We start from the raw sequence: 12,500 nt of genomic DNA on the forward strand, positions 1-12,500 counted from the left end.
TAAAGCATTAAATCTTCAAAATATACAGCCATGCGACACACCAATTTAAAGCTTAGACTCTCAGGATTCCATTAAGTCCACACACAAAGCATAAGATGATTTACAGCAGTTACACAACTGCTACAAAGTTATAATAAATAAAACAATACAGCGTAAACAGCGCAGCCCGTGTGTTTTGCATCCTTACCTGTTTCCTTGTCCCTTTGGCCACTGCGTGGATTTTTTGCCCAAAACTTTTTTTTCTTAAATCCCAAAGAGTCCAAGGAAATGGAATATCCAAACCATTATATCCAAAACGAGCTGTTTGCCTCACAATCTTGACGTTTCTGGCCGAATCACAACGGAAAATCGCTGAACTGTTTTTCATTTCCGCACTTCTAACGCTGCTCGCTTCTCTCCTGAGGCTCCTAGCAACTTGATGTGGGCGTCACTCTATTCCCTGAGTTCTAAGCTTTCCATCGATACCTGATATAAGCCAATCGGTGCAGGTTTGGCTGTGATACACCAATAATAAAGCTGAAGTCTCCTCTGACGCGTTTGGGACCACGCGGAAATGATCGACATTTGCTCGGACCAGTTAGATTTAAATGCCCTAAGACCCGCCTACATTTGTAGCCAATGAGTAGACAAGTCGATCGATACCAAATGTGCCGGTGAAATTTTAACCCTGTAATGGCTGGAGCTGTGTCAAAGCAAAAACAGGGCCTCCTATAAGCATTTCACACCCTGTGCAGTTCATAATGACTTATTTCTATATATTTATGTATATAGTTATTTCAAGTATGTGTATGATTGATGTGGATGTGTTTGTGTATTTGAGAAGTGTTTTATTTTGTACTTTATTGGCTTTTTTCTTTGCACTTTTCAAATAAAAATCAGAAAAACGCACAGACATATATGTAGAAAAAAATTCATATAAAATCAATTTTTGAGTCTTTTGGCTTCTGGATTTTTTCTGTAGTAAGCTGAGACATGTGGCTAATGTCCTGGATTGTCTGTCACCTGTCAGATGTGTTCACAGCAGTGGATTTTAATCATTTTACAGATGTATGACTTTGGACGGAAATAGAAACCCTCCATTCTAGCCTCTGTAACTCTGTGTCAGTAAGGCCTAGAATCACTCTGACACTTGGAACAAAAACTTGAGAGTGTTTTCTTTCCAGTGATACCAGGCACATCCCTGAGTGTCAAAGTATATGGGAGCTGTACCAATTTTAATTTGGGTATGACGTTTAGACCAAAAGCTTGAAAATGCAGGAGATTCTTAAGAGGTTAAGAGGAGGGGAGAGAAGGAAAGACAGGAGACAGCAGTAGAAAGGGGAGGACGCGAGAAAGGAGGTAATACCAGTCCTTCCAGAAAAATGTGGAGTTTTTTTGTGATTGTTGCAGGCCTTGCATCATCCTTGATTATGCGTCACGTTTTCTTAAAAAATGTGATGGAATATTTGGGATATTTAGGCAATTTTATGCGATGAAATTGCGGGAACTTGCAAAAACTGTGGTTCCATCATGGCTTCATCGCGGGGTTTGCAGCTTTTTTTTGATGTTCACGTCGCGTGATTACGTCACTTCATAACGTTCCCATGGCAACAGGGGAAAATGGCTGCTCTTGTGTGAAGTAAACGCAACATTTTTCAACTTTCTGCTAAGATATATGGGACTTTTTTGCAACTGAAATGCGGGGATTATGAAATCATGCAAGCCCCGCATATTTTGAGCGGAAATCGGCAATTTATGCGGCGAAAGTGCGGCGTATTTGAAAAAATGCGCCCCCCCCCCCCGCATAAATATGCAGACTTTGGCTGATTATGCATTGAATTATGAGATCACATGATCACGTTTTTCTGGAGGGACTGATATACGAGAGGAAAATAACGTAGAGGAAAGGAAAGAACAAAAGATTAGGCAGAAAAACGGGATGAAAAGAGAAGAAAGGAAAAGAGGTAGGAGGAAGAAAATGAAGGGAGGGAATGAGATGTAGAAAGGAGAGTAAAAGAGGTTGTAATGAAAATGGGTAGAAGGAGGAGAGAAAAGGAGATAAGAAGGGAAAAGAAGGAGGTAGAGGAGAACAGGAAAGGAGAGCAGAGAAGGAAGGAAAATGGAGGGGTGAAACAGCAGAGAGGAGGAGAGGTAGAGGAGAGAAGAACAGTGAAGGAATGAGAAGAGGAGGAAAGGAAACAAGGAGGGAAGAGAGGAAAGTAGTGAAAGAATTAGAGGAGAGGGAGAGGAGAAAAGAGGGGAGGAGGCGAGAAAAACAGAATGTAGATGATGAGGAGGAAGGAGGGAAATGAAGACGAGAGGAAAGGAGGAAGAAGAGTAGGAGAGGAGAAGAGGAAAAGATGGATGAGATCAGAAAGGTGAAAGTCATTAAGTGCAGCCGCAGGGAATCATGGGTAATTGGTCTGATGTCACAGATCAGAGGATGACAGACAGACACACACACACACACACACCCACACAGACACACATACACGATTACACACAGACACACACACACACGCACACAGACAAAATCACATACTCACACACACACACACACAAAATCACACACACAAAATCACACTCACACACACACACACACACACACACACACACACACACACATGATCACACACACACACACACACAAAATCACACACACAAAATCACACACACAAACACACACACACACACACATGATCACACACACACACACACACACACACACAAAATCACACACACACACACACACACACACACGCACGCACACACACACACACACACACACACACACACAAACAGACACAGACACACATACACGATCACACACACACACACACACACACACACACACACACAGACACACACACACACACACACACACACATGATCACACACACACAATCACACACAGACAGACACACACACACACACACACACACATACACACAAAATCACACAAACACAATCACACACAAGCACACAATCTCACACACACACACACACACACACAGACTCACACACACACAAATGTTCAAAGTGGAGACAAACTATTGATACATTATTAAAAGTATTGATCACTAATCAATATAGAATGTCATGTTGTGCTTCTTCTTGTTCTCTCTGATGAATAAATAACTTCTACTCTGTCTTCATCATTTATTCACGAGTCTGTTTTTATAATCAATGTTTATTACAGGATGTGAGAGGAAACGCTTTAATAAATCATGAATACAGGAGACAACGCAGATAATGAATACACATCGACTATCAATGAGTCTATGAAGATGTGTGTGCCTGTAAATCAGCCTGCACAACTCAGGTCTTTCCATAGAGCTGTAATGGGGGGTAGTATCTGTATAGGTAGTGTGTTGAAGACCCGTGGCGGCCTGTGGTGAAAAATTAATACAGATTACATTTTTGGAGAACCTCAACCCAGTGTCACACTGGGATGGCCAGTCATGTAGGGTTGGGCATCGAGAACCGATTCCTACTTGGAATCGTTTCAAAAATTATGATTCCAGTGGAATCGTTTCTTTATTGGAATTGTTTGTAGGATTTGGTTTCAAATCTGATCATGGGTTCCAAATTTAACATGCACAAGTTTTAGTTTCCGTAGCGGCCAGGCGCTTGTTGTGTTGCAGCCGTGGAGCACAGTAAGCAGCGCTCTAGTCTGGCTTTATTTTACGTTGAAAAAGCTGTAAAACTACACACCACCAGTGAATCAAAATAAAACGTTCCTCTTATTTGTGAAATTTGCATGTGACCTGTTTCAACTCCACCCCTCAAAGAAATCGGAATCGATAAGAACTGGAATGGTAGTACTGGGCAGCTTCCTGGTATGAATGTGGTCAGAATCGTAAGGAAGAATCAGAATTGTTAAAATCCAAACGATGCCCAACCCTACAGTCATGTGATCTTTTTTATCCAGGTAAGTCGATTGAGAACAAATTCTCATTTGCAACAGCGACCTGTCACGTTCACACAGTTCTACATTCATACTGGAAGCAGCCCAGTACTACCACAGTCTGATCTGACCACATTCATACCTGGAAGCTGCCCAGTACTACCACAGTCTGATCTGCTGGCCACTGAGCAGCTCCACTGGAGCGGTTGGGGTTAAGGGCCTTGCTCAAGGGCACCTCAGTGGTGATAATGAGGGAGGGACAAGCACTGCTCTTTCACTTCCCCCACTGGGGATTGAACCGGCAACCTCCTGGTGACAAGCTCGCTTCTTTAACCTCTAGGACACAACAGACTTGTCATTGTGTTGTGAGGTGGTGTGAGAGTCCCGTACAGGAAACAGGAAACATCGCTGCCTCTATCTCTGCCACGAGAAAGTTTTAAAACACCAAACGCAAGCTCTGAACTTTCCAGGAGTTTGTGGAACAGCTGACAGTTTCCTCAGTTCCTCCTTCAAGTGCGTTCGGAAATGTCCTGATCTAAAAGGGATCTGACGGAAAAGCAGATAACATGGACGAACTCTGGACTTGACCAGCTGAGTCGGAGAAACAAGGCTGCATTATCATTATAGTTTATATTTCCTTACACACAAAGCATTCACTGCTTTTCTCTTTGTTTGGACGTTGTTCCAAAAGCCGAGGAGCAACAACGGCAAAAGCAGGAAAGATTAAATGAGATCAAATCTGTCAGAAATAAAAAAAAAAAAAAAGAAACTGTAATGTTCTTATGGCGTTTCATATTTGTTCCAGTACAGCCCTGATAATAATGTACATCTGTTTTTTCTGCAGATCATAGTCGGAGGTCTGGAGTACTCCCCAGGTACGCTCCATATCTACTCCGACAGCGCCCTGACGCTGCCCGCCATCATCGGCATCGGAGCGGGTGGAGGTGTGCTGCTCATCGCCATCATCGCCGTGCTGATCGCCTACAAGAGGAAGACTCGCGACGCCGACCGGACACTGAAACGCCTCCAGCTGCAGATGGACAACCTGGAGAGCCGGGTGGCGCTGGAGTGCAAAGAGGGTACGTTAGAGCGAGTGGGGTGCAAGGAGGGTACGTTAGAGCAAGTGGGGTGCAAGGAGGGTACGTTAGAGCAAGTGGGGTGCAAGGAGGGTACGTTAGAGCGAGTAGGGTGCAAGGAGGGTACGTTAGAGCGAGTAGGGTGCAAGGAGGGTACGTTAGAGCGAGTGGGGTGCAAGGAGGGTACGTTAGAGCGAGTAGGGTGCAAGGAGGGTACGTTAGAGCGAGTGGGGTGCAAGGAGGGTACGTTAGAGCGAGTGGGGTGCAAGGAGGGTACGTTAGAGCAAGTGGGGTGCAAGGAGGGTACGTTAGAGCGAGTAGGGTGCAAGGAGGGTACGTTAGAGCGAGTAGGGTGCAAGGAGGGTACGTTAGAGCGAGTGGGGTGCAAGGAGGGTACGTTAGAGCGAGTGGGGTGCAAAGAGGGTACGTTAGAGCAAGTGGGGTGCAAGGAGGGTACGTTAGAGCGAGTGGGGTGCAAGGAGGGTACGTTAGAGCAAGTGGGGTGCAAGGAGGGTACGTTAGAGCGAGTAGGGTGCAAGGAGGGTACGTTAGAGCGAGTGGGGTGCAAGGAGGGTACGTTAGAGCGAGTGGGGTGCAAGGAGGGTACGTTAGAGCGAGTGGGGTGCAAGGAGGGTACGTTAAGCTGCTGACACACCAACCAGACGGCCGACCGTCGGCAGTAAAGCCAGTGTGACTGATCAGTCTCCCCGAGTTGGTCCAAAAAGTTCCTCAGAACACCGAAGAGACGAGACGTAATACGTCTCCATAGCAGCAGGCGGCGCTAATCTGGATTGTCGCCCAAAAATGAAAACCGGCAGCTGATTGGACGAACGCGTCACGTGTTTCTGGTTTCTCTGGAAATTCAATGCCAGACTGTCATGGCGGCTCGTTCAGAATACGATCTCATATTGTACTAAAATAGTTCACCGAAACGTGTTTCTGAAAACATTTTAAGAGAGAAATAGGCCGTGCAGTTTCTGAATCTGTCTTCATTTCAGATCAACAAAGGTCAGTTTAAAAGATTTTCATCAGATTTTGAGAGAGTCTAGTCACGCTCATCCCGCTCCCCGTTTCCGGGTTAGATTTGAGTCCGACTGCCGGCAAAATGAAGGCCGATGGCCCCTCGGACGGACGACGGCACGGAACACACCGAACAGACTCGAGTCACCGACCTCGCCAGACTGTCAGATGGCCAATTATCTCGGCTATGTGTGTCAGCGCCTTTAGTACGAGTGGAGTGGAAGGGAGGGTACGTAGTGCGAGGATAACGTGGTCTTCGGGTTAGGGTTAGAAACAAACACACAGGCACAGTTTCCTCGATTGATACTTAGATGACCGGAAATACAGAAAAGCATAATAGTTCTCCTTTAAAACTAAACTGTAAGCCTTCCTGGTGTCTTGAGGTACGGTAACAAAGAGATATTAAGTCTGTGTTCTTCTCTCCCTGCAGCCTTTGCAGAGCTGCAGACAGACATCCAAGAACTGACCAACGACATGGACGGAGTAAAGATCCCCTTCCTGGAGTATCGAAACTACACCATGAGAGTCATGTTCCCCGGAATAGAAGAGCACCCGGTCCTAAAAGAGCTCGACGTACGAACAACACACACACACACACACACACACACACACACACAGAACAGGGCTGCACGATATGAGGATAATATGCGACAACATTTTTGAATATCACGATAACGATATTACCTGTGATTAAGGGCGTAAACATTGGGTTCAACATTGGGTGGGTTGAGATCTGCAACTATGTCGGGACGTCCCGGGACACGTCTGCATGGATTGAAAAAAGTGACAAAAATATCGGAACTCGGAAAAAAGCGACAAAAAGGTCACGAAGCGACACATTTTGCAGATAGCTAAGACAATAAACAAAAAAAAACTGAAATGTACTCAAAAAAGGCGACGAAAACTCCAAAGCAATCTACCGAAACGTTGAAAAATGCGACAAAAATGTCGGAAAATGCGACAAAAAACTTAAAGAAGGAACAAGAATTTCGGAAACACTTCTGCTAAAATACAACAAAGTGCTTGTTGAATTTAAAACAACTTTCCTTTCAACAAATTAAAACATTGAATTGATTATAAAAGGCAGCACTAAAAAACAATGACAGTTACATTTGAAAGTGCAGTTTTCTTCTGATATTACCTTTCAACCAGGGATGCACCGAATCCAGGATTCAGCTTCAGATTGGGCAGAACATTAGAATTTTTTCCCAGTGAACTGAACCCTACGCTTGCACTCCGCACCCTACGCTGGTCGACGTAATGACGGCGCCGTTGATTAGGGGAAGGTGTTTACGTAGGTGGAGCGTTCAATGCAGTAGGCTGTGAGGAAGTGAAAATGTAACTGGTGAGCAGAAAAAGTGTAGTTTGGCAGAACTTTCAGTCAAAAGAAGGCCATTCAAGTCCAGCTACATGTTCAATCTACAATGCTGATTAGTCTGGTGGTGGCGAGGACCCTAAACTATACACAACATCACCGCTGTTACAACATCTGGTATCAAACATCTGGAAGAATACGAGTTGTGATGAAGGAATCTACAGACAGCAGCCAGAATGCAGCAACTTCAGGTACGGCAAAGGAAGGACAGTCACTGTTTACTTCATTAATGAGTTTACTGTGTTCATGGACTGAGGATGGGACGAGGATTCAGCAGAATCTCAACCAGGGGATTCAGTATTCAGCCGAACCCCAAAAATCTGGATTCGGTGCATCCCTATTTTCAACTAACACAAAAAATCTCAGTGTCTTTCACGATGTGTTTATTGTGGCGGTTGATACTGCGATGGCAATACAAAAACGATATATTGTGCAGCACTAACTAACACAAATATGACTTCATTACTTCTATCCGCAGAACAAATAGCAGGAAATATTACAGAAATAGTCTGAGCTGCTTTTAAGCAGAATCTGCAGCGTCTGGGTCTCCATGCGGCTTTAATTAAGCGAACGCAGCAGGACGCTCCAAGCCACCGAGCCTCTGTTCTCCACAGCCGCGAATTACATTTCCTCAGATCCTCATAACGAGGTGTGGAAGTAGATCAGTCTCTGGGTGCAGGGATATTTTTGTGAATTTGAAGAGAAATGGCAGAAAGGTTTCTTTATCTTTGTCTTTCTGTTCTCAGTGGACCGACGTCGGCCCCAGAGCTTTTCTGTCTTCTTAATCCACTCTGAATCTTTATTATTATTATTATTAGGGCCCGAGCGCCGACCGCGGCGAAGGCCCTATTGAAACTGAAGGAATTAGTATTACACCAAATTAATTGGCTTTTTGAGGGGCTTAACATATTAAAAAACTCACCAAAATTGGCGGTCGCTTCAAGTCTGGCGATTTACGTATTTTGAGGGTTTCGGGAATAGGCGCACAAAAATGGCTCGCTAGCGCCCCCTACAAAGTTAAAAAAATTGAGCCCCTGCAGTGCGTTTAACGTAGACTCACGAAAGTTGGTACACATATGTAGCATGTCAAGATGTACAAAAAACGTCATTGGAGCCATACCCTAAACCCAACAGGAAGTCCGCCATTTTGATTTCAATGTTCGAAATTAGTGCGATTTTGGCCATTTCCACGTCGTACTTTAACGAACTCCTCCTAGAGATTTCATCCGATCAACTTCAAATTCGGTCTGTGCCATCTTAAGACGTTAAAGATGAAAAGTTGTTAAAAACTTTTCGTCATAGGGCGTGGCCGTGGCGGGGCGGCCATTTTGTGCGTTTCGCCATCAAAACAGGAAGTGGGTATAACTTGAGTGTACATTGTCCAACTGGGAGATGCGCAGAGGCACGAGGGCCCGTCCATCGCTGCTTGCAGCTTTAATTATTATTATTATTTCAAGAACATGTCTTTGTTTTCGTTGGTTTAGATATGTTAAGGTTTCTTTGATTATTAGGGTTTAGAAATATGACAATATATACAGTGAGATGGTGTAAATTGGACTATTGTGATGTTCTCACACTGTCAATGTCTCTGGGATGCGAAAGATGTCCAAAAATGTAAAATAATTTAATACTTCTCATAGTAAACACATGGACGTATCAAAATAGTGTTTTTTCGACGTCTTTGTTAATATTTCAGCGATAATCCAGCACAGAAATGTGGTTTCGATATTGTGGGAATCAACAGAAATCTCCTCTTGCACTTTTTGTCAATATTCAAAATATTGACAGAAACTTCGAAAAAATGTGACTAAAGTGTCAAAAAAGATGACCAAAACGTTGGAATTTCTTTTACATTTTGACCCAGAAAACCAAAAGTTGCAGGTTGGTCGACGGGGAAGACGACCTAAGGGTTAAGATGGAGAAAATGCAGTTCCTCAGGGGTTTAACTCTAAGTGAGTGCTGTAGTACCAGTTTATGAAGTAACTTCCTCAGACATTTGGTGGATATTACAGATCTGCAAAATCAAGCTCCACCATGTCATTATATTTCCCCAAAATGAAGATCTAAATGTTGTTTCAAAGCTCCATCTGCAGCTTTTGTCAAACTCGAGGCTCGCTGGCCAAATCTGGCCCGGCCCGCGTATCGATTTAGGTTCACTATAAATTTTGGCCCGCTCATTTTTTTGTCACTTTTTCTGGATGGTTGGTTGGATGGGTGGGTGGGTGGATGGATGGATGGGTGGGTCGGTGGGTGGGTGGATGGATGGGTGGGTGGATGGGTGGATGGGTGGATGGGTGGATGGATGGGTGGGTGGGTGGATGGAACGGTGGGTGGGTTCATGGGTGGGTGGGTGGGTGGGTGGATGGATGGATGGATGGATGGGTGGGTGGATGGGTGGGTGGATGAGTGGGTGGAAGGGTGGGTGGATGAGTGGGTGGAAGGATGGGTGGACGGGTGGGTGGATGGATGGGTGGGTGGGTGGACGGATGGATGAGTGGGTGGACGGATGGATGAGTGGGTGGACGGATTGGTGGGTGGATGGACGGATGGGTGGATGGATGGACGGGTGGGTGGGTGGACGGATGGATGAGTGGGTGGATGGATGGGTGGGTGGATGGATGGATGGATGGGTGGATGGATGGATGGGTGGGAGGGTGGACGGATGGATGAGTGGGTGGACGGATTGGTGGGTGGATGGACGGATGGGTGGATGGATGGACGGGTGGGTGGGTGGACGGATGGATGAGTGGGTGGACGGATGGGTGGGTGGATGGATGGATGGATGGGTGGATGGATGGATGGGTGGGAGGGTGGACGGATGGATGAGTGGGTGGACGGATTGGTGGGTGGATGGATGGGTGGGTGGATGGATGGATGGGTGGGTGGATGGATGGGTGGGTGGGTGGACGGATGGATGAGTGGGTGGACGGGTGGATGAGTGGGTAGATGAGTGGGTGGACGGGTGGGTGGATGGGTGGACGGGTGGGTGGATGGATGGGCGGGTGGGTGGATGGGATGGATGGATGGATGGACGGATGGACGGACGGATGGATGGATGGATGGATGGATGGATGGATGGATGGATGGATGGACGGACGGATGGATGGATGGATGGATGGACGGATGGATGGATGGATGCCCAAGGCAAAATTCAAGGTCCCAGTAGCTTAATTACATCACACACAACATACACATACATCATAAACAGGATGATAAAATAAAAAATCCACATGAATGTACTAAGAGATGTATAAGCATGAGACGCTTACAGTGACAGGACAGAGACAGGTGTTCCCATCATGTCCGTGAGACGCTAACCGTACCATGTGTTTGTGATCCAGTCTCCAGCTAACGTAGAGAAAGCTCTGCGTCTCTTCAGCCAGCTGCTCAACAACAAGATGTTCCTTCTCACGTTCATCCACACCCTGGAGGCTCAGCGCTCCTTCTCCATGAGAGACCGGGGGAACGTGGCCTCGCTGCTGATGGCCGCCCTGCAGGTACCACCGCCGCTGATCACCACTCATACGGGCTCAGAGCGGCTATTTACGGTCGCCGACAGAGGCTAACGCACTGCAACGCAATGGACACACACGCAAATACACACAACACACGCAAATACACACAACACAAGCAAATACACACAACACAAGCAAATACACACAACACACGCAAATACAGACAACACAAGCAAATACACACAACACAAGCAAATACACACAACACACGCAAATACACACAACACACGCAAATACACACAACACACGCAAATACACACAACACAAGCAAATACACACAACACAAGCAAATACACACAACACACGCAAATACACACAACACACGCAAATACACACAACACACGCAAATACACAAACACGCTGCAAATACAGAAACGTTGCAATGTTTTAACTGTGTAATAGATGTGTAATAGATGTTTTGTAGGGGTAATAATGTTGTATTAACTGTGTAATAGATGTGTAATAGATGTTTTTTTAGGGGTAATAACGTTGTATTAACTGTGTAATAGATGTTTTGTAGGGGTTATAATGTTGTATTAACTGTGTAATAGATGTGTAATAGATGTTTTAGGGGTAATAACATTGTATTAACTGTGTAATAGATGTTTTTAGGGGTAATAATGTCGTATTAACTGTAATAACTGTGTAATAACTGTGTAATAGATGTTTTGTAGGGGTAATAATGTTGTATTAACGGTAATAACTGTGTAATAACTGTGTAATAGATGTTTTGTAGGGGTAATAACGTTGTAATAACTGTGTAATAGATGTTTTGTAGGGGTAATAATGTTGTATTAACTGTGTAATAGATGTGTAATAGATGTTATGTAGGAGGTGATGTCCGTAAGAGGCTTGTGAGCAGCAGATGAACGGTCTCTGACTGAGTATTTGTCTCTCAGGGTCGTATGGAGTATGCTACAGTGGTGTTAAAACAGCTGCTGGCCGACCTGATCGAGAAGAACCTGGAGAACAGAAACCATCCCAAACTACTGCTGCGGAGGTCAGTGCACATCAACCTTTAACCTCTGACCTTTGACCTTTGACCACTAACTGAACGGGACAAATGAGATGTTAGTGTTGTATCGATGGAATCTAAAATGTATTTACCGATTTATTTATAACCCCTGAGAATATAATATCCTGGATTAGAGCGTTAGTGCTAACCTTTGACCTGTGTGTGTGTGTGTGTGTGTCTGTGTGTGTGTGTGTGTGTGTGTGTTTCTCTGTGGGTATTGTGTCTGTGTTTGTGTGTGTGTGCGTCTCCATGTGTCTCTGTGTGTGTGTATTGTGTGTGTGTGTCTCTGTGTCTGTGTCTGTGTGTTTGTGTCTGTGTGTGTGTGTGTGTGTGTGTGTGTGTGTGTTTCTGTCTGTGTGTCTCTGTGTCTGTGTCTGTGTGTTTTTGTCTGTGTGTGTGTATGTGTTTGTGTGTGTGTGTGTGTGCGCAGGACGGAGTCTGTAGCTGAGAAGATGCTGACCAACTGGTTCACCTTCCTGCTGCATCGCTTCCTCAAGGTAACGCCTCATCTCTTCCTCGTAAAGCTCTCCCTCTTCCGTAACCAATCAGAACAGAGCAGCAGATGATTTATTCGTAAGAAACGAGGGCACTGGTTAATAAAACCTGCTGCTGT

At 45.1% G+C, this 12,500-nt stretch overlaps 1 protein-coding gene across 1 annotated transcript in view; it reads left to right on the forward strand.

Annotated features, from left to right (window-relative positions):
* Nucleotides 1-12,500, forward strand: part of LOC116045478 (plexin A3) — an 87,512-nt gene that overhangs the window by 63,463 nt on the left and 11,549 nt on the right. Inside the window, exons 19-23 of the mRNA XM_036008373.1 lie at nucleotides 4,731-4,965; nucleotides 6,413-6,555; nucleotides 10,699-10,854; nucleotides 11,772-11,872; nucleotides 12,318-12,384. Of these exons, the coding sequence (XP_035864266.1) occupies nucleotides 4,731-4,965; nucleotides 6,413-6,555; nucleotides 10,699-10,854; nucleotides 11,772-11,872; nucleotides 12,318-12,384 (702 nt within the window). The remainder of the gene's footprint in view (nucleotides 1-4,730; nucleotides 4,966-6,412; nucleotides 6,556-10,698; nucleotides 10,855-11,771; nucleotides 11,873-12,317; nucleotides 12,385-12,500) is intronic.

Source organism: Sander lucioperca, chromosome 12, assembly GCF_008315115.2.
Source record: "Sander lucioperca isolate FBNREF2018 chromosome 12, SLUC_FBN_1.2, whole genome shotgun sequence".
Lineage (NCBI taxonomy): Eukaryota > Metazoa > Chordata > Actinopteri > Perciformes > Percidae > Sander > Sander lucioperca.